This window comes from Oryctolagus cuniculus, chromosome 10 (genome assembly GCF_964237555.1).
Source record: "Oryctolagus cuniculus chromosome 10, mOryCun1.1, whole genome shotgun sequence".
Taxonomy (NCBI): domain Eukaryota; kingdom Metazoa; phylum Chordata; class Mammalia; order Lagomorpha; family Leporidae; genus Oryctolagus; species Oryctolagus cuniculus.
This window is the reverse complement of record NC_091441.1, coordinates 124,186,196-124,209,428: the sequence shown is the minus strand read 5'-3', so window position 1 is coordinate 124,209,428 and position 23,233 is coordinate 124,186,196. Positions and strand designations below refer to the sequence as shown.

General features: G+C 43.6%; 1 protein-coding gene across 11 annotated transcripts in view; it reads left to right on the top strand.

Annotated features, from left to right (window-relative positions):
- CHL1 (cell adhesion molecule L1 like) overlaps positions 1-23,233 on the top strand; it is a 175,279-nt gene that overhangs the window by 97,322 nt on the left and 54,724 nt on the right. For 7 of the 11 annotated variants that reach the window (XM_070050027.1, XM_017350182.3, XM_017350184.3 and 4 more), the window contains exons 2-6: positions 1,029-1,114; positions 4,130-4,310; positions 9,702-9,807; positions 13,034-13,221; positions 22,095-22,217. In XM_070050027.1, the coding sequence (XP_069906128.1) occupies positions 4,220-4,310; positions 9,702-9,807; positions 13,034-13,221; positions 22,095-22,217 (508 nt within the window). In that variant the 5' untranslated portion in view covers positions 1,029-1,114; positions 4,130-4,219. Of the gene's footprint in view, positions 1-1,028; positions 1,115-4,122; positions 4,311-9,701; positions 9,808-13,033; positions 13,222-22,094; positions 22,218-23,233 lie in introns of all 11 variants that reach the window. The other 4 variants (XM_017350188.3, XM_051832025.2, XM_051832024.2 and 1 more) reach the window with 1 other exon arrangement.

The window sequence follows — 23,233 nt, the reverse complement described above, 5'->3', positions numbered from 1 at the left end:
GGAGGCCAGGTAGATTTGACAAAGACTCATCCTACTCTCTTCCATTTCTAAAGTGAAGAGCAATGTAACTCAGGGATGTAGGTTGTTTCTAGCTTGCCACCACCATGCTCTTTTAAAAACATTTGAGCGATCTGTGCGGTCACTTGTAAGCCTGATGGTGTCATTCATTATAGGCTTTCTGAAGACAGCTGAGAGCTTTATCTCCTATGGCCCTCTGAGGGCTGTGAGCTTGTCCATGTTTCCATCAAGTGTCTCAGGGCTGGATTGCTCCAGATCCTCATCTTCTACACATAGTGGTTGGCCAGTGATCAGAAAGAGTTTCCTGTTTAATGGGGCAGGAGGAGAGATGTATTGCATCTGTCAGTTCACTCCCCAAATGGTTTCAATAGCCAGGGCAAGGCCAGACCAAAGCTAGGAGTCAGGAACTCTATCCTGGTCTCCTACATGGGTGGCAGGTGCCCAAATACTTGGGCCATCTTCTACTGACCTCCCAGGCTCATGAGCAAGGAGTTGGATTGCAAGTGGAGCAGCCAGAACTTGACCAACCCTGAGATGGGATGCTCGTGTCACTGTGGTGGCTTAATCTGCTGTACCACAATGCCAGCCCATCCTTTTTTCTTTCTTTCTTTTTTTTAATGAGGTAGAAGGTATGATTTTCTTCATTCTAAAGAAAAGCTAAAATTGTAGGAAGATTTAACCCAGTTTATCCAGATCCATGCAAAGATGTCGCCTGGTTTTGAGTTAGTATCATTAATATAGCTACCAGATGTCAGTTTTTTGAGTGACTGAACCTCAAAAATGTCTCAGTGTATGTTGTTCTTTTCTTAGTGTCAACTCCATCCTGAATTCAAATAACTGCTTTTATCTTTAAGGTCTGGTGTGAAGCATTAAACTCATATTCTTCCAAGAAACATCAATGGGAATATGATCTTACTGCTATTTTACTGTTATAAAACAGAATTACTAAACACCGTGCCCTTTACAATGTCTGATGGTGAAATTAAGGCTGGCTTGCTTTCTCTTTTCAGACCGAGAGTGAGCCAGGGCTTCTGTCTTCCCTTGCTTCCAGGGGGTCACATGTTAACTGCACAGCCTGTGCACACACAGAGATCAGGTAAGCTGGTGCCAGTCTCTGCAGGGGGTGAGGTAACCTGGAGACTGAAACATGCCCACATTCTGGAAACTGATGATGTCACCAGTGTCCGACGTGTCTCTTAACAAACGGATTTATTTTAGTTCAGGGGTTCACTGTGGCACCCATTTATGGGAGAGAATTTATTTACGACCACTAAAATCCATAAGATCACTGCTTTTGAGCAGTTGGGATCTATGAGCTCCACCTTGACCTCTGGCCTACATCACTCCTGGGTCCATCTAGTAGTTTCATTAAATACCTCAGCGTGGGATGATGTGAACCTGCTCAGAGGGTCTTCTCAGAGCGTCACAGGTCTGGAAGCCTTAGCTCTTAGAAACCGAGGGCGGCTCACTAAGATGGACATGGGTGCCTCTGAATGCGAGTGTGGAGTGAGAGGAGCAGAGGGCTAGGCTAAGCACAGGTGCAGGTCAGGGGTGAAATGCAGCCCAAACCTGCCAATAGTGGGTCTAGAGGCTCTTGCCATACTATTAACAGAGCAGGAAGGAATCAAAATTGAAAGGGCAAGCATTGGTATTTTCTTCAGACTTTTCATTTTAGAAATAGATAAAATGGGTAGAATTCAGTTTTAGTAGTCAAGTCAATGTTCTGCTTCTTAGAATGAAAGTTGTGGGGAGCAACTGAGACTAGACTACATTACTGGAACTAAGACCAACACTATGCATCTGATCTCCCACAATATGGCGCTGGGGAGGAGTAAACAACTTCCACGCAGCTGCCTCGCCAATTTGACTGATGAGCTGCAGGAGCTGATCCTGCTCCTGATTGGAGGAGAGCAGCATGCTTGGCGTGTGGGCAGCAGAGTTGGGATTGGTGGAAGAGGACTATAAAGGAGGAGAGAGACAACATGCACCAGGAACATTTGGGGGAAACATCTGAGCAGCCCCTGAGAGGGCCGGCCGGCGGTGTGCCGCTCCTCCACGGAGGCGGGGAAAGCGGCGGGGGTGCCACCCCTCCACGGAGGCGGGGGGGGGGGTGCCGCCCCTCCACGGAGGCGGGGGGGGGGGGCGGCAGCTAACCTGGGAAGGGCTGGGCAATAAGAACAGCGCAGGGTCCAGTGTCGTTCCTCCGCGAATGGGGGAGCGACAAAAGTGACTTTTTACTTCATTTTGCTGATTGAAATAACTCCTTAGGAAACTGGATGTCAGTGAAACAGAACACATTTTAAAATGTAATTTTAAAAATTTGTATTTATTTGAGAGACCAAGACACATAAACACATGGTGGTGGTGAGGAGAGATATGTCATCCATTCTTGTTTTACTCTCCAGACATCTTTAACATCCAGGGTAGGCCAGGCAGAAACCAGGAGCCAGAAACTTCACTGGGGTCTCCCATGTGGGTGGCAGGGCCCATGCCTCCAGGGTCTGCATCAGTAGAAAGCTAGAATCAGGAGCAGGAACTGGAGCTGTATTGAACCTAAGTATGCTGATATGGACCGTGGGCATCTTAACTGCTACACTAAATGTCCTCCCCTCATAACATTTTTAAATCTCTAGTGTAGGAGCCAGTGCTGTGGCCTAGCGGGTAAAGCTGCCGTCTGCAGTGCCAGCATCCCATATGGATGCTGGTTCGAGTCCCGGCTGCCCCACTTCTAATCCAGCTCTCTGCTATGGCCTGGGAAAGCAGTGGAAGGTAGCCCAGGGCACCTGCGCCCACACTGGACACTGGGAAGAAGCTCCTGGCTCCTGGCTTCAGATCCACGCAGCTCCAGCCATCACAGCCAACTGGAGAGTGAATCAGTGGATGGAAGACCTCTCTGTGTCTCGGCCTCTCCTTTTCTCTCTGTGTAGCTCTGGCTTTCAAATAAATGGATAAATCTTTAAAAATAAATAAATGAATAAATCTGTAGTGTAGTTGTCAGTTTAGGAAATATTTTTGAATTAAACAAGAATAGTTTTTTTGTAATTCTGATTTTACAGAAGGGAATTGAATTGAGATCAAAGTATAGTAACACCATTATTCTAATTCAGATTTTTGGGGGCACCCTGTGATCAAGGGGAATATTTTCTTTCATGATCAAGATGCTTTTTCTCAAAATAAAAGAAGTTTCTACCATCCATTAAAACTCTCAAAATTGTAAAGTAAGCAGCAGCATTAATTTTGCTTACATTTTGACCTTCCTACATGCAGATCTGGAAGATGCAAATTGTAAGCCCTAGAAAGTATAATCTGAGATGACATAAAAAAGCCCAAATATGTGGAATTAAATATACATTTAGTGGTTTGTCTACCTCTGTCTTCACTGTTTTATCAGTTTTAAGTGAACAAGTATGGAAATTATTGAATAGTCTTATTAGGAACAATGCTCAGATGTTTGTTGTCATAATGGTTCAGGAAAATTGGAGATGGTAATCTTTGCTCTGTTTCCTTGGAGTGAATAACTTTCTGCTTAAGTGGGGAGCAACTGATGCTATTATCTTTTTCTTGAGCCAAATGCAGATTTGCAGGCTTTAGTTAAAATGGCTGGTCCTCATCCACTTGTCCTTTATTTATGTCTTTCCTATATATTTCTAGAACTATTCACCTCCTATTACTGTAAAAACACTGAGCATTTTTTCCCTGAAAAGACTCAAAAGGTTATATTTGTGATCCTTATTAGTGACTCAAATGGGGTTAGGTGCCTAGTATAAAAAAATTGGTTGAGCAAGAGCCATGATGTGAATGAAGTTAACCAAGTGGGGTTGTTCTTGCGGCTGCTGACACTAGGTAGCGTGCGGTAGAGTGCCTTCCGAGTGAACCTCCTCCGACCCAGGGACAAGACTCACGGGAGAGGTCTGTGGGTTTCAGTACAGCTTGTGTTAACCTCCTTTTGTGAAATGTGAAGGGGAAGATGCACTCTGTTTTGGTAGAATTATTAGAGAATATGTTGATTAAAAAGTACTACCAAACAGGAAGGTGTATGTAATTCCTATAATGTTGGCGATTTACAGTGTATGGATTAATACGTTATTCTGCTTGTTTTTTGAGTTTCCAGGTTAAGCACGCTCTCCTCAGCTTTACATGAAACGTGAGAGGCGACACTGAGGTTTTCGGTCTTCGTGAGGTGTCTCCTTCCCCAAGAGCCATGGAGAGGCTGCTCCGTGGGACAGGATCAACCACAGCTCTCATTTTCTTCCTGCTGAAATTGTCAGTGGCAGTTGACATTCCATTGTCAGGTACAGCAGCAACAGTCAGTGCCTGCTTGTGGGATTTCATGTCTGTATTTTGACTTTTAAGTGGACTGAGAATATGGCTTTTCTGTCCTATTTTTATATGTTTTACAGCAATCTGTCATCCATCAGAGTTCACGTCTGCATTTTCATTTTGGGGTGGTTGATATTTGGCTGCTGTAATCATTTTGCAGCTTGAGCTTTTTGCTTCTCATGCAAACTTGGCAAGTGAGACACAGCCAGTAGCTCAGGTGGTATTTTGCCATATGTCTAAGCTGCTCTGCAATATTACAGCTTTACGTTTATATACTTACATGAGTTAATTTGAGGGAGAATTATGATTTGGAAATTATTGGCATTCAACTGTGACAAAACATTCTTTTTCAAAAACTATTATATATTTAAGAATGAAAACAATGAATTAGGGAAATAATAAAAAGCCATTTTACAAATAAAATTATAAGCTGATATGAACTCACAATCAAGATCCTTATACAGTGGAATTCATATTAGAGGTTAGTGGTCCTAGGCCGGCGCCGCGCCTCACTAGGCTAATCCTCCGCCTTGCGGCGCCGGCACACCGGGTTCTAGTCCTGGTCAGGGCGCCGGATTCTGTCCCGGTTGCCCCTCTTCCAGGCCAGCTCTCTGCTGTGGCCCGGGAGTGCAGTGGAGGATGGCCCAAGTGCTTGGGCCCTGCACCCCATGGGAGACCAGGATAAGCACCTGGCTCCTGCCTTCAGATCAGCGCGGTGTGCCAGCTGCAGCGCGCTGGCTGCGCCGGCCATTGGAGGGTGAACCAACGGCAAAGGAAGACCTTTCTCTCTGTCTCTCTCTCTCACTGTCCACTCTGCCTGTCAAAAAAAAAAAGGGGGGGGGGTTAGTGGTCCTATGAATATATACATATATATGTTTTATACACATATATACTTAATATATACTGGTAAAAGTGGATGCAAATTTTTAGCATCATAAATTAGTTTGAACACATCAGAATAATTAATAGTATAAAAAATTAATAAATATGTTATATATTATAGTATATAAGTATACTATAAAAATAGTATAAAAATTAATAGTATAAAAATACATCTGTAGTACATTATATGTATTAATACATCAAATACATAAAATAGGGTTTGGGGGAATTTTTCTCACATTCTCAGCATTTGGACCTGAGATGTTATTCAGACATTTTTGTCCATGTAATTCTAGCATACTCCCTTCCATCTTTTCCATGTGCTGTTAGAGAAATTATAATGTGCGGGGCACTGGTTACCTATTAGAATCTTGATAATATAAATGATTGTTATGGACATCAAGTCTTGGAGAAAGTCTTGAACCAGAACATTTAGTACATGTCAGAAAGGAAATAGCACTGAGCTAAAACTTTTCCTTTGAAAGCGATCAGACCGACTGAGTGTGAACAGAAAAGGAGACGGGTCTCTGACCATGTGATGTAGCGTGTTGAAAAGCACTCTGAGGCCACTTTAAACTACCAGTCTCAGCCACTTTGCACTGCACACTGCAGTTGGGGGCCAACCCTGCTCTGCTGCTCGTGTCAGGTGCTTCAGAGACATTCCATGACTTGAAAAATGTCCCTTTCCTGCACTACAGGTGCACCAGATTTTCTGCACAGGGAGCTGAGATCTTCACCCTGTGCATGATACACCCGGCATCATCATGGACCCACCATTGCAGCAGTTCTGGCCGGGAGGTGGAGTGCCTCTGTCTGTAGTGGATTCTTGTGATCTCCAGTGAAGAGCAGTGTGGGTTCCATGGGGATTCCTGACTCTGTTCTCGGGGGTGGGCCTTGCCTCTCTGTTTTCTCACCTTGTTCCTCAGTGGTGAGGGATGTGAAATTTTGTGTTACTCCACAGCACACATTTTTCTTCTGGTTGTCTCAGTTACTTAAGCATTTTCATGCCAAAATGTCCTTAGACAACAATTGTTATAAAATATTAATGACATGTTTTCAGCACAACTGAATATTATCCATTTATTTCAGTACTCTAGGGCACTCACCAGTAAATGCAACTAAGGCAGGTATCCAATTTGAATGTCAACGAGTCTGGTGTTGCTGTGATTGGTCTAATTGCAGAAGAAAGGATACACTGTGTAGAGAATATATTCTTAGAAAGACCCAGAGGTTATTAACTCCACTCCCTGAATAATTAGTTATGGCTGAACCTTCACAACCTTAGCAAATGTAGGAAAGAAAAATGTCCTAATAAACTAGCAGTTTGCAAGTTATTTGGTGACATCTTAGGGACTGTTACCACTGGTTACAACCCTAAGAACATTTAAATAACATGAGTTTGCCGTAAGCTCAAGGCTGTTGTTGTACAGGACAAGATGCATGTCAATCAACATGGGTGTCCTCGCACGTTCTTGCATGTTTATAAGTACGCAGGGGAAGAAGACGTAATGGAACCAGCTTCACAAGCTGGGCAGACTGTTACCAGACTGAGAGGAAAGGAAAGGAAACGCGTTTTCAGAGCTGGAAGGGTCACCTTGTTATTCTGGTGTGGCCACTGTCAGTGCTTAAAATGCTGCTCATGGACACAGGCGAGGGACACAAGGACACGGTTTCCCGCCACGCAGAACCCACGCAGAACACCTGAGGGGCTGCTCCGGCCGCGCGCTCACTGCGGAAACCCCGGTAAGGCAGAAACGGTCTTCCTGAGGACTGGAGTGGTTCTGGGGCCTGTGTCTGATGACCTGGAGGCTGGGCAGGGTGTCCCTGCCCACGTCCACGCCCGGCCGCGGCCTCTGCTCCTGACAGCTCGCAGAGACTCCCCGGGCGGACGAGGCCAGTGCTCCCTGCCATGAGCCAGCCCTGCGACAATGATGCAAACGATCCGGCGGGCAACACCCGCGTGTTCAGACCACACCTGGCGTCGTGGCAAAGCTGCCTCCCCATGGGCTTCCTGATGCTGACACCAGCACCACGCTGGGGACCCCCAGGTGACACCAACGCCATGCCAGAGGGCGTCTGAGTGACAGTGACTCTGCACCAGAGAAGGCTTCTGGGTGATGCCGATGCCTGAGAGCGAGAGGCCTCTGGGTGACACTGACGCTGCACCCAAGGGTGTCTGGGTGACACTGACACCGCGCCTGAGGGCATCCTAGTGACACCGACCGAGCCCCTGAGGGCGTCCAAGTGGCTCTGACGGAGCCCCTGAGGAACTCGGAGTGACACTGACGCTGCACCCAAGGGCATCCGAGTGATACCGCTGCCCCCGAGGGTGTCTGGGTGACACGGACGCAACCCCTGAGGGACTCTGCGTGGCACTGATGCCGCACCCAAGGGTGTCTGTGTGACACTGCCGCTGCCCCCGAGGGTGTCCGGGTGACATGGACGCCGTGTGTATGAGTTCTATCAGGAAAAATCCCTGTATACGGAAGGTGCCCTGCAGAACGTCTGAGCACCGTGCGAAGGTTACAGACGTGACAGCCAAGACTGGTGTGACTTCGTAGAGAACGTGAGCTCCAAGTCACGGCCACACGCGGTCGCTGCAGAGGCCAAGTCCCCGCGGCTCGTGGCTGTGCCTGAGCGAGGCCTGAGGCCTGCTCTTTTTTTTTTTTTTAATTTAATAAATGTAAATTTACAAAGTGCAACTTTTGTATTGTTGTGGCTCCCCCCCAACCTCCCTCCCTCCCGCGGCCCTCCCCTCTCCCACTCCCTCTCCCATCCCGCCCTTCATTGAATTTGATTTTCAATTACCTTCATATACTGAAGATCAACTTAGTATACACTAAGCAAGGATTTCAACAAGCTGCACTCACACAACCGCACAAGGTATAGGGTATTGTTCGACTAGTAGTGTTGTCTTTAAGTTTCATAGTAAAACACATTAAGGACAGAGATCCTACGTGGGGAGCATGTGCCCAGTGACTCCCGTTGTTGATTTAACAATTGGCACTCTTATTTATGATGTCAGCAATCACCTGAGGCTCTTGCCATGAGCTGTCTAGGCTATGGAAGCCCCTTGAGTTCACCAACTCTGAACTTGTTTAGTCAAGGCCGTATCACAGTGGAGGTTCCTTCCTCCCTTCAGAGAAAGGCACCTCCCTCCTTGATGCCCTGATCCTTCTGCTGGAGTCTTGTTCACCAGGATCTTTCATTTAGGTTGTTTTTGCCACCGTGTCATGGCTTTCCACGTGAGGCCTGCTCCTGAGGAATTGTGGGGAGCACACGGGAAGCCGAGCTCTTCTCACTGGGACAGTTACCATTTCTTGTAAGATGTTACTATTTTAATGCATCGTGTTATCCTGTAATTCACAAATAAATATTCTAGAGGATCTCCAGTTGTAATTTCTGGAGCGGTTCAGGCAGTCGGACGTCAGTTGCGCGAGCAGGGGGGCTCTGGGCTGGCTTATCTCTTCCAAGGAGCGCGTGTTTGGGAAGAGCTAACCCGGGCTGAGGCCTCGCGCGTTCTCCCTCGTGTCGGCATCACGGTTCTCAGAAAGCAGCCTTGTGTCTTGTGGGTTCCTTAGCTTGTCAAACGTGAAACCGAAAGATCGAGGCATATTTGAACGTGAACAGTCTATTTACAAACAAATATCGCAAGCAATTATTCTGTATTATTTGCTCATTAGTAGTACGTTAATTTCTGTAAGGAAAAAACAAAATCCCAAGTCCCAGTGTTTTGGTGGGAAAAAGATCAACGAGGAAAAGTTAAACATGGGAAATGACAAGTTCACGGAAAAGCTCTTATTGACCAAGCAATTTACACAAATCAAAGATAGGGATTTTTTGGTCATAAATAGCAAGATATGTCTTAGTTTTTAATGCTGGTGTTCTGTGGTGGCAAGGATGTGGGGAACCACAGTGCTCTCACATTGAGACTGGTGGTTATCCAGATCCCCGCCTTTGCTGTCCGTGCCTGAAAACGATCTACGTCAGTGATTCAGCAAAGAGTATCCATTGAAATACCTGTCGAGAAGGAGATGGAAAATGATCTAGTGTACAGTGATGGGTAATTATTGAAAAAGTTGCAACATATCAATGAGAAGGAATAAGTAAAACCAGTAAATTATTTGTCTGTGTAGAAGCCTATCAGACTATAAACAGAAGCTTAAAAATGACTAAGTAAAAATGTATATGTATGTCAGCAGACTGAATGCCAATAATTTTCAAAATAGATATTTTGAAGTGTAATTATAGAATTTTTCTTCTGCCTTAAAAATATTATGATTCTAGATTTAAATAAAATTAATGCATTTGGGACCAAGAAGTGAATACAGGTCACACAGAAGAAGTTGGATGTCCTAGGGTTTTCATTCCTGTATCTTTTGTTTACTAAGATACAGAGAGCATTTAAGCTGTTTCTGCCACCACTGGGTCACCTGCTAAGTGTCTGCGCAGCCTGCTCCTTACATGTGCTTTGCCTTCAGTCCGACAGGTCCCGACAATCACGAAACAGTCGGGAGTGCAAGTTGCCTTTCCTTTTGATGAGTATTTCCAGATTGAATGTGAAGCGAAAGGGAATCCAGAACCAACGTGAGTGTCCCTGTGCCCCATCGGGTCCTTACTTGAGGCCTGTCCTTTATACCACGTTTCACCCTGGCTTGCACGTTCTTGGTGGACCATAAATCTTCATATGATGGAAGCTGAGGGTTTCCCAGTGAATGACAGTTTTGTTTATAAAAAAAGGCTTGGTTTTTCTACTGTGTTGTTTTGTTTGTTGAATATATATATATTCCATAATATACATATTACCATAAATATATATATTTTACCATAAAATAAAGTGTCTTATGTTAAATACTTAGAGTAGTCTTTGGGTCTGCAAAATAGTCAACAATTCCTTATCCTATGAGTAAACAAGATAATGAAAAATAAGGAGAGTCTTCATTCTCCTTGGTAGTGGTAGTGTTTATTAAGTCAAATTTAACACTTTTATAAATGATGTTTAATATAAACTATCTTATTGCTTGTCTTTTGATGCATATCTTATTCTGTGGATTAAAATATTTTTATTTATTTTCATTTTATTTGAAAGGCAGAGACATAGAGAGGTAGAATCAGAGAGAAAGAGAGATCACCTGTCTACTTTTCATTCGACAAATGCCTACAATGGTTAGGGCTGGGCCAAGCTGAGGCCAAGAGCCTGGAAAATTCAATGCAGATCTCCCACATGGGTGACAGAGGCCCACGTACTTGAGTTATCACCCGCTGCCTCCCAGGGTGTGCATTAGCAGGAAGCTGGAATTGGGGCTGGGAATGCGGCTGGGCTTGAACCCCTAATTGGCATTTGAACAGTGCCAGACATTTGCCTTACTATGGGTATTTTCAGTTCTCCTAGAAATGTTGTCATCTTGGATGGCAGAAGGCTAGCTGCTGGTCTACTACTATGAAGTAATTGTATTATTAATTAGATAATTGTTACCCTAGGTGATCATAATTACTGATGAGTTTTTCCCAAAGAACCTTCATATTTTGGGAGAAAGGAGGACATGTGAGTGTGTTAGGAGTAAGGGGGAATGATCTGTAGGGAGAATTCCAGGTCTTAAAGCTGCAGGGGCTCTAAGTGGGATGCAAGTCTATTGGTGTGCTTGATTATTTTTTATTTGAAACTCAGAGTTACAGAGAGAAGGAGAGATCTTGCAGCCACTGGTTCATTCCCCCAGTGCCATGGCTGAACCAGGTGAAAACCAGGTCTCTCATGGGGCTAGCAAGGACCCAAACTCGTGCTGTCTTCCTGGGCATATTAGCAGGGAGTTGGATTGAAAGAACAGCTGGGACATGAGCTGGAGCACACATTGGATGTCACAGGGGGTGACCAGCCCTGATACATTCTCAATGAAAATTTTTTTTTTCAATTGTCTTGTGAAAAACAATTGACATTGTTTTGGTGTGATCATTTGGTATTTTGAAAAATCATGATTAGTGGTCCATTAACATGTTAAATTAACATTTTTCTACATTTTACCAAATAGAATATATTCCATTAGTGTAAGTAAATATGGATAGAATTACAATAGAATGAAGAATTTATTCAATTAACTAACATCATGATAAATACATTAATAATAATATTAATTTACTGAATATATCAAAAGATAATGCCAAACAATCATCTGTAGTTACAACAGAAAAAGAAGAGAAAAACACAAAAAAAGTTGGAGGTAAGAGGAAGACACTGTCCTGATGAGAATGGTTAAGTTTATGAATAACACATACAAACATACTACATACACATATGAACCCATCACACACAGACACATTCTTGGTGACAGCACATGTCCCATGAAGGTTTGTGACTAACACTCAAACATACTACACACATATCCTAACACACCACACACACAGACAAGAAGTGTCTGTGAAGGCTTGTAATTCACATTAGAAATACAATCAGATAGGTCAGGGTCTGGATATTAGTGTCCTGAAATACGCCCAATTTTACATGGATAATTCTAATATAAATAAAAAGGCTTTTTATATGATTGCCCATAGAACTGAGACACTCACCTGCTAGGTGGGGAATTTAACTGTGTATATTTTTTTCTGGAATACATTTCTGTAGCTTCTATCAACATTCTTTAAATTATTTGGTATTATTGTCTGTTGATCTTGTTTTTAAGGAATTGGCTTAAGGAAATATTTGGACAAAAATATTAGTTAGGATTGTTGACTACACTTATTCATAACATGAAAAGTTTTGAAATGGTCAAGCAAGTAAAATAGTGACCATGTGACAGCAGATGTTGTAGCCATAAAGCTGTCTTAATGCCATCATGGTAACTGGAAAACCCATTTGTCAAAATTGTGTGTTGAATGTGGTCTCACATTAGGAGTTAAAACTGTGGCACTAAAACTAGTGGCAGGAAATACGATCAATGGATATTGCTAGATGGTGTGTTTTTGTATTTTGAGTGAGAACTTTACTTGTGTACACACACATACTAACATACATGCACGCATAGACATGCACACAAACATACCACATAATACCCATATGCATCGCATTATTATACACATTCACAAAACATACCACACACATGTACACATCACACAGAATTAGCATGCATGCATATACATACATCCACATATATTACATACTGCTACACAGATGCATATATATGCATGTATACACAAATGTCTTACACACATACTCATGCACACATACATTACACATTTATAGTTACACAGTCTCCACTTGCCTAATTTGCTGACTTACGAATGTAATGTTGTAGGTTGTAAACTTACTTGTGTGTGTACCCTTACATATGTGGACTGGTTCCTTATGGAACAGGTGCTGTGCTGAACATAACATCTGTTAACTCATTTTGTTCTAACAGAAACCTGGTGAAGTTGGTTCTGCTACTACCCCACCCACGAGAAGCTGATGCTTCAAAGTCTGAGGTTGGGCATGACCCTCAGGGCTTTCTGGCTATGGTGCCTCTTCTCCTAAAAACATGATGTACAGTCTACTTTTTAAAAATAAAAATGATGTTTAAGACTCTAGTAATAATCCTGCATTATATTTCTAGTTGGAAGAAAATTTAAGTAACTTCGCTTTTGTTCTCTCAGTAGTCACATGTTTCTGTGGCTTAAAAAGTATCTCAGATTCCTTGGAGACCATGATTTATATTCTGCTAGGTATATTTTGTGCCAGAAAATGTCTTGGTTTTTTCATTTTTGCATTTGTTCATTAATATTTTTAAAAGCTAAGAAATGCATCACAACTTTCAGGATTATCAAGGTTCCTTTTGTCTTACAGATTTCGGTGGACTAAGGATGACAAACCCTTTAATCTCTCTGATCCTCGCATAATTGTATCTGATAACTCAGGGACATTCAGGATCCCCAACGAGGGCCCAGTGTCCCACTTCCAAGGGAAATACCGCTGCTTTGCTTCTAATGCGCTGGGAATTGCTATGTCGGAAGAAATAGAGTTCATAGTTCCAAGTAAGTGTCATGTGGAGATTTCACTTGTCAGCCGTTTTAGTGAAGCATTAAGAAGGAGTCATGCTGGGCTGTAATGAAATAAAGCATTATTAATTTGAACGGCACATGTATAGATCTTAAATTTTGTTTATAAAGGAAGTTCTGTTCCAGGTCTTGATCATTAAAATTGGATGACCTTAGAAAGCAATGCAGTATTGCTGTGTTTCAATACCTTATACCCAGCACATGAAAAGGGATGACAGCTTTGCTGTGTCTGATGAGAATCAGGTTAAGGACATCCCCAGTTGGTGTGGGTAGAAGAACTCATGGCTATCCCAGAATCTGTCAGGGCAATTAGCCCTGATAACGTGGTTTGCTGTGGGTCTGGCACCTGCTTTGTGGCTGAGCAGGTGGAGACGCTGTCCCTCTGGTTGTGTTGCAGGAAACAGCCACCTTGGAGACCGTGTGCGTGCAGCCACTTCTCACTCCCAGTGAGCAGTGACCCCTACTGCTGTTGTGGCAGACACAGCAAAGCAAGTTGCATGGCCCCTGCTGGCTTCCATAGCATTGGTTATATTTTTAATTAGAAGATGATTTGGACAATGTATTTGTGACCCCAAGGATCAAAGGTTTCTTATATAAGTCATATTGAAGCTACTAGATCAAAAAACTCAGGAACAAAATAAAAAAAAATAAACACAAATTCAGAAAAAAATAGACTTAACATTGAAAATGTCATGCATTCATGAATAGTTTTACAGACATTCAGAAAAAAGTGACAAAGTGGCAAAATATGTAAACTTGAATGTCAGCCTGGAATGGCTGATACAAATGTGAAAATGTAATCAGAAGGAGAATAATGGTGGCCCGACAGTAAAGGCAGTTGCTCTTGCATCATTGAGAAATATTACAAACTCTGGGTCTAAGAATTTTAGTGAGAGTAGCAGAAGAGTGGGTCAAAGAGGCAGTGTATTCACACTCGGAGTGGAGCAGATCAGAGAGGTGCTGTATTCACAGAGAAAATGCCACTGGGCTGTGAAGAGATCCCAGCAGTATGTCAAGCAAGAAGGGAAATGGTTGAGAAATACATTAGTTCAAAATACATGAAAAGAAATAAAATATTGATTAAGAGCATTGCAATGTGGCACAGTTTTGAGGAGCAAACCAGGAAGTGATAAAAACAATATGCAAGGTTGACAGTTGAAAGGCTGGGACTAGACCCTGACCAATAAAACAAATGGTGATGCTCTTTTTATAAAACAACTGGGAGTAAAAGGGTTTTAGTTGGATTTCTTTATTTTTTGCATTGTTTATATTTATTTCATGGTCTTTTCATATAATCTAGATGAGTAATTCTGTAGCATAGTAGTTCCTCTGAAGTAGCCAAGGGCGGAGCCATGGTTCCGACTGAAGGAGGTCCCCACAAGACTGTAGTGTGTCCACAATGAAGTAGTGGTGGACAGAGCTGTGATGTGAACACAGAGCTTTGGGTTTGGGAAGTGTCTATGAGCTCTGGGTCAGGAAGGACTGCCACAGAAATTTTGGTTGAGACATGGAACTGCCTTGTGTGTACAGCTGACCTCCATGTCCACAGATTCCAATCTGCAGGCACAAACAGCTGTGGAGGGAAACTATTCAGAGGAAACATCGTGTCTGTACTGAACATATACAGACTAATTTTCATGTCATTATTCCCTAAGCAGTACAAATAACTGTTTACATAGCATTTGCTTTCTGTTAGGTATTATAAGTAGCCTAGAGACATTTAAAATGCATTAGAGGGTGTGCTCAGGTTCCATGCAAACACTATACCAGTTTATAAAAGGGACTTGAGCATCCATGGATTATGGTATTCCGTGGGGGCTGTGGAACCGATTCCCCTCAGGTACAGAGGAGCAACTCTTGTTACATGTGTCTATGTACAGTCAACTCAGTTAGTTAAGACTAGAAATTTAAAATGAGATGGAGAGAGAGGGAGGCAGAGAGATTAAAAATCTGTGGTAGACAACAAAGCATCAGGGGATCCCTAACCTGAATTCTAGTGGTTGCTATGGAGACGCAGAGGAAAAAGCAGCAGCTAAACCTATTGCAGAAAAAGAAATGGCACAGTACAGTCTAAATTTCTGCAGTTGGAGGATTTCTTAAAATAGTCTCGTTTGTTGTCTAAGCAGACCAAGTTAAGACATGAAAAGTAATTTTTGGCAGAGTGTGCCAGCCTGGTAGGGAAGGGAAGGGGCGGGGTCTGTGCTCTGTTTGTCTGCTGCTGTGGGAAATGGCTCCATCTCCAGTCTCCTGAAATTACTTCAGCATCTGATGGTTCCCTGTGTTGAACAGGAGCCCTCCCAATCCTTAAGAATCTATAAGTCAGAGACCACTTAAAGCTTCCCACAAGCTTTGACAATTAATGCTTCAAAGTTGTGTAGAGTTTATTCTGTTCTACTTTTATGTTGATAGAAACTTTGTGATTCGAGTTTTAGAGTTTCTGTCTTTCAATACCCTGTTGAAACTCCCTACAAAAAGAAATCTTCATGTACAATGTTTGGTTTTCCATTTTCAACAGCATTGCAGTTTACTTTCTGATAAATGAGTGGATGACAAATAAAAATCAACCAAGCAATATATACCATTTTCAAATACACGAAAAACCACTTAACTACATGGGTTTTCCATGGCATGCCATGGGGAGTTAGTCCCTGAATTACTCAACAAGTCTTTATGAAGCTCCCCTCATGTGACAGCCTCTTTCTAGTAATTTGGGATCTAACCATGAACAACTCAAAACTGTCCTGAAGAAACAGACTCCCTGTGGGTACGGGGGGTATGTCTGAGAGAATGGATCCTATCTTTCTGCCTTCATTATCCAACTGTCAGTAGAGTTCAAATGATGATATAAATGTTCTACCATGTTATTTAATAATACCCACCCTCAGGGTACAGACCAGCTTTCTCCACTGAGCATTCTTTGTCCTTCACAAACTGTGCTGATTTTTCCCTTCTCTGATCCTAAAAATAAATTTACTTATACTTTTTATTTATGAGATGGGGAGACCAAGACATATGGATCTCCCATCTACTAGTTCACTCCTCAAATGACTGCCGTAGCTGAGACTGGGTCAGGAATGAAGCCAGGAACTAGAAACTCATTCCAGGTCTCCCAGATGGGTGGCAGGGCCGAATTACTTGAGTTGCCACCAGTGCCTCCCAGAGTCTACAGTAGCAGGAAGCTGGAACTGTGAATGGAACTGGGACTTGAACCCAGGCACTCCATTGTGGGATGCAGGCATCTTAGCTTATGGCTTGATTGCTTGGCCTAATTCTCATTCCTTCTTTCTAATTTTAAAAATAATGTGTCTGAGGTATCATTAAATTATGGAGAAATTTCCTACTTTAAATGTATAATCAGCATTTTTTGGTAGTTTTGGGTACTGTGTCACCATAATTTGGCATTAGGACATTTCCATTACCCCCAAGATTCTCTGTGCCATTTGCAGTTCACACTTGTCCCACTCTGTCTGATCCATATTCTGCCTCTGATTTTGCTTTTGTAGAAAATGCCTGTAAAACGGTTCATGCAGACATTCATCCCAACACTGAATGAACATAGTTCATGTAATAATTCTTTTTCTCATGGCTTTGTCACTTGCATGTTTATGAGGTTAATGTCTGACCTAGCATCCATCAGTAGTTTGTCTTTATAATGTGGAGTATATTCCATTGGTGTGGATAAGTCATATTCTGTTTGTCCATTTATCACTTCATGGGCATTTGTATTATCTTTACTTTCTGGCTATTATAAATAGTGCTGCCCTTAATTCTCTGGAATTGAAAGTATTGGCTTGTGTACTGTTTGGGAATCTAGTGATTGCCAAGTGTCCTGAGGGCCTGCCCTCCTCTGCCTCACCCAGCAGATGCTGCAAGACAGTGTTGCTGGTTGGCAGTGAGGACACGAGAGTCCACATGCTGTTCAAATAATTGGCCGAGTGGCAGGTGTAGGGGTTGATGCCCCTGATGTTTTAGTGTAAGCAGTTTCGTATTTTCCTCAGATTTCCTGAGACAAGCCCTGGTTTTCTACCATCTGGCTTGGTAGATGTGAAAACAAAACAAAACAAAACAACCTGGTTTGGCAAGCATGTGCTGAGTTCTACTAATGTGTGTAAACCAACCAAATAAGATTAACTGGATTTTAAAGGTTTAATTGAGGTAGAGGACTGGCACTTGTTCACCAGAGCATGTGGATGCCTGGAATAAAATGGGCAGAGCTGAGTGTCCGTCCTCAGTGTGAGTGCATTGCAAACTCCTGGACGGAAAGGCAGTGTTATTTCTTGGTAGTCCTGAGTGGATTGATGGGATGCTCTACAGGGAATGGGAACCATTCAGTTTCTTTACAGATGGGAACTGTTGTGAGGGACAGTGGACATTCGTGGTCGTGGGACAGACTCTGAGCAGTGTGCCAAGCACATTCGAGTGAAATGCAGCACACTCAGAAGCTCAGCAGTCCAGGCCAGTAGTCACAGTGAGAGTCCACGTGCACAAGTGTCCTTGGCATAGGAGATTGGCCCCAGGGAGGGACGGAGGAAATAATTCAGTGAGGAGGTCACAGGTTCCACATGAAGCATGTCTTCCCATCTGCCTTCCCCACCTCCTTGGTAAAGCTTAATTCAGATATTTAGATAAATCACCAAGGTGCTAGGATGTAGGCTACGGAAGAGTTAACAGGAGCAGCGGCAGCAGCAGCAGCAGCAGAGAGTTCTTTGTTGCCCTCCCCATTTTGTGTCTCACCTATAGTTGGGTGTAAGTCGGAGTCGAACTTTGGAATAGCAGCCAGCGTGAACTGAGAGCTTCTTTAGTGTGGGTACTGTTTTAATAAGTTCACATGAAATCCTGTATTTAAACTTTGACATGAGCAAATGAGTTAGATGTCCTTAGGTTTTCATCTTATGAGCAAGGAAACCGCAGCTTGTTAAGTAGGAAGGTCACATTGAAGGAAACTTATGGACAAGAAAACAGAATCTTGTTAAGAAGCTCCTTAAGTAGCAGGGTCACTTTGTAAGAAACTGAGCCTGGACCTTGTGACAAGCAGCACACTCTAGAGTGTGCTGTCTTGAGCTTGCATATCTAACTCTCTGCTGCACAGGTTGTCTACCCTCGGGTCACCTGGGTGACACTTTGTATAGGTGAACTCAGAGGCATTGTGCTTCTTGTTGGAAACATCTTGGTACAGTGGCAAATGGGAATTGCAGAGATGGGAGAGACGGGGAAACCCCTGAAGCTGTTCCCTCAGTGCTGGGGCAGACAGCAGCGCCATGTGCCTTGGTAGTCCATAGGTGCCAGTGCCGTTCTCATCCAAGTGGTTACTGAGCGTGAGTTGTGTTGGGTTAAATCGCCCTAATGCATTTTGTTGACACTTTTACTACGTAAGCATTGTGGGATCTTATAGCTTCAGTTTTGTAATACGCCTGGTGTTAAGAGCCCCTTTCCTCGGGAGGCTGCTGAGGATCCCAGAGAGATGGGTGAGCAGATGCTCGCAAGTAGGAATGTGGGTGGGCTCGGAAGGACAGGAGCCCTTCAGACGCTGCACAATGGTACCGCGAATGCTGGGGCTGGAACCCCGTTATCCCACAGGGTGTCCTTTAGATACGGAATCTTTTTCTTGGAATCTCTACTTCAGGTATGGATATGCTTTCTCTGTGTCTTAGGTTGAAAGAATTGAGGTGGGTTTGCAGAACTGACAGCCTCTGAGCTGTGGGGCTCCTGCCAGTCTCTCATTTTGCAGGTTTGCTTTGTCTGAGCACTCTGCTAACAAGGCCTATCTGCGGCTAAAGTGTCACTAGGAAAGATTTTTCCATGCAGGACTCTTAGCTGGAACTTTTTAAAGAACCCAACACGTGGCTACTAGAAATTTGTCTCCTCTACTGAATGGTGAACGTGAGATGCTGTTGGATAACAGTAGTGAGGGAAGCGTGAGGTCTTGATTAGCCGATGTGGGCAGACTGACAGTCGCTTTATAGATAAAGGGAGTGGATCTCTTTTCAGCTTCCTCGCGATGGCAATTCCTAACATTCTTCAAGTTCTGCCTAGGCAGATGATGATCCTTTGCCAAGGGTCTCTCAGGATTGATCCTCATCTGCTGAATCACAGCTAAATGACTTTTTTTCTGGTGTTGATGGAGTTCCCATTTTTAAATATGCTGGCAAATGGTTGTCTCTCTCTCTCTGTCTCTCTGTCTCTCTCTCTCTCTCTCTCTCACACACACACACTGATTGTTTACAATTCACTTTTACAAGTAGTGTGTCAGTTCAAGCTAAACCATGGTAAAGTTTATCATAAAGGAAACATTAGCAAAAGTCACTGTTTTTCCATTTTATTTTTATCCTTATGTATTTTTAAAATAATTTCATTTACTAATTTGGGAGGAAGATGGACAGAAAGATCCACAATGGCTGGGGTGGAGACAGGAGCTGGGGATTCCACCCGGATCTCCCGCCTGGATGGCAGAAGCCCATTCACTGCTGCTTCCCAAGGTCTGCATCATCAGGAATCTGGAGTCAGGATCTGAAGCCAGATTCAAACACAGGCACTCCGATGTAGACACAGGTGTCCTAACTGGTGTCTTAACTGCCAGGCCAAAAACTGGAGTTTCGAAATGGAATAATTTCTTTATTCGAATTGAAGTAGACTTCAGGTTTACTGTTGCATTACAATAATTAAATTTCACATCTATCCAATAATGTGAAAGTATTTACTTTCTAGTATGGGCATTAGATTCATAAAATAATTTTACAGTCAAAGAACAAAAGGTTTTGAGAAGCTTAACAGTTAGTTTCCTTTACAATAGCTCATCCGAGAACGTAAGTTACATTCGAATTCAGTATGTGTGCTGCTGAAGCAAGCACGAGCACCTAAGTTAATAAATACATGAAGATTTCCTTTTCCCAATATTCATTTAATCTTTAATTCAAACCTGTTCTAAAGATTCATGGCATGTGATAAAGATTTTGGTAGGCTTATAAATATTATTTGATTTTGTTGATGTCCTGGAAGCCAGTTGCATTACATATTTGTACATTCAGCATTAGAACTTTATATAACCTAGATCTGATGAATGAAGGGACAGCAGCGATTCACTGGAAGGTCTGTCTGTTTAAACCATCAAGTTTTCCAAAGTGCCTGAGGGAGAGCTCTCCAGTCGGGATCTGTACATCTCATTGAGTGTCTGCTTTCTGTAGACATCAAGCCGTGCACCTGGCATTCTCATCAGGTGCTGTGGAGTCCACTTGCTGTGAAAAGGGGCACACGTTCCTTCCATTTTCTCGTCCATTCCCTTCTGCTGCCCCTCGGATCTGAGCATGAGATTCAGCAGTACCCAACACACTCCTGATTTCTTTGGTGCAGTTAGAGCAGCAAGCGCCAGACAGATGATTTGAGTCTGAGCTTTAAGTGCACTGTTCCTGTAAGTCGCTTTACCTTATTGGAAAAGACGGACGAGACGTCTGCAAAATGACTCGCATCAGATTTGCCCTTTGTTAAAGCCAAGTCTTCACCAGATGGGGTGTGATGTTTCACCCACAGGATCTTTCTTTATGCTGCGAAGGTGACAGACATATTTCCTGTCTTTGGGATGGGAATTTCATGCTACCTACAACTGAAAGCTGACTGTTATTCCAAATGTTCCCAGAGTTTGCAGGAAAACTCTGGTAGGATGTGGGCCGGGAGGGCCAGAACCATGATGTGGCAGGTGTGCAAGGAGAAGGGAGCTGGCCGTGGGAGCTGGGAAGGCCCTGTGCAACCACACTGCCTCTGCAGGGCCACGCCTCGAGTTTAGACAAAATCAATGCATGGTAACCAGCCGGTGCATGGATATGACAAATACCAGCAACTTCCCTCAGTGGCTGAGACTTGGGGTTAGGGGTCGAAGGCCATAGGACAAATGCAGGAAGCACACAAAAAACTTCTCAAAGAGAAATTTCCCAGTAAATGAGTACGTGTTTAGGCTCCACAGAGTAACAGTGATCTGCTGGGCACTGCAGCTCAGAAGTGGAGCACCCCCAAGCAATTCCTTCCGGTCAGGCCAGTCAGAAGCGCCCTCTCATGGGCTCTCCTCTGTTAGAGTCTGTGGAACCCCTCAGGCAAACCCCCAACAAAGCTGAAAGTCACCAGTTCAGGCAAAGTGTATTTTGAGTATTATTAGAAATAGAGATACTTTTATAAAAATTCTGTAATTGTGTTGGATTTCAAATCCTGTGTTCTCACTTAGAGCCCCATGGTGACTCATTGCTCTTTAGGAAATGGACTGTGGGATGGGGCGGAAGCAGCGGACTGAACATTGGAGCCTCGTTTCCTGCATCAATTCCACTCCATCCAGAGTTTCATTTCCTGGGAGTGATTCCAATTTGGATGGCTCGGCTTGCATTTAAAGTGGGCGTATTTGGCTTTTCATTGTGTTCTGCCGCTTTCCCCCTGTAGGCTTTGAATTTTTTATTTAGTGTGGATAATGCTCTGAATGAAATATTTGCCAGCCATGTGCGAGGCCTTCACAGTAAAGCAGGAAATAGAGAGTGCTTAACTGCCTAAAAAGAAATCACCGTGTTTGGAGAAAAGATTTCTCATCAAAGCTGAAACAAGTGAGTCTCGTGACTCAGGATTTACAACTCAGAGAAGGAGGCACGAGTATATTGTTGTCACCAAGGGAAACTATTTCTTGTCTAGGATTTCAAAATGTATTTTTTCAGTTGTGGAAAGGTACACAGATCTTTAACAGTTCACCTCTCTAGGCAGATGTGAGATCTAGGAATTGGATGGTTGGATTTATTTAAACTGTTCAGTTTTAAGGTGAAGAGTGTTTTCAGATGTGACTTGTGACATTAAAGGTCAATTTTAATGGCTTTTTCTGCCAGGTGTTCCCAAATTCCCAAAAGAAAAGATTGCGCCTCTGGAAGTGGAGGAGGGAGACCCGACTGTCCTGCCCTGCAACCCCCCCAAAGGCCTCCCACCCTTGCACATTTACTGGATGAACATCGGTGAGTGACGCTCCGTCTGCCGTTGGGAGGGCACCTTGATTTCATGCACCTTGTAAGTAATGTGATGAAGCCAGAGATGAGCTAGTCATGTAGTGGCTCCTCCATATCCACGGGGGCCTGGCAGCCCCTCCCCCAGGAAAGCAAATCCGCAGATGCTCTAGTGCCTTGTATTAGCTGACAGAGCATTTGCATGTGACTTCGGTATCTTTCGGCACCTCTATCATCACCACCTCACTCATAACACCTAACAAAATGCAAATGCTACGTGAGTGGTTGTTCTCGTCTGCACCACTCAATGCAGACACAGACCTTTGCTTGTGTGAGTCTTGTTTGCTCCCGCTGGTTGACTGCAAGTACAGGACCTGTGGAGGCAGAGACGCATCAGGTAGCCAGCATTGAAGACTCGATCCGTGGAGAGCCCCTCGCTAGTCCTAGGTACACATACTCACATGTGCACATGATGACACCCGGGAACCAGTACAAACGCTGCTCTTTTGTCCCTGGCTTGACAGAGGAGAGGCCTATAATGAAACGCAGACGACTGTGAAGCAGTTCTGCATCTCACACAACCTCCTTGCCTTTGGGATGCAGCCTGCCTGTGTTTGTGTTGCCAACTTAATGCTTCCTTTGTTGTAAAGCTCTTCCTACCCAGCACAGGGACCACAAAACGCAGAATTAACTTTGATCTTAATTTTCTGAAAAGCTTTGCTGACATTGGGCCTGAAATTCCAGCTTCGTGTGAAGCCCACTTCTAGCATAAGCCTTGGCCGTGCTCCCTGAATGTTCCCTCACCGTGGCCCACAAAGAAAAATGGGACTCACGTAGCTCACAGAAGCATGCCAGCAAGGCTGCTGTCTGCATTCGCCAAAGTCCCAGACTCCACACAGCCTAGAATCTGCCAGCCTTCATCCCGGACAGAGGGACAAATACCACAGACACAACTTTTAGGGACCTGTTTATAGAGGTACAATTTGGAGACAGTAAAATGATAGCTGGGTTTTATCTGAGCCATCCAC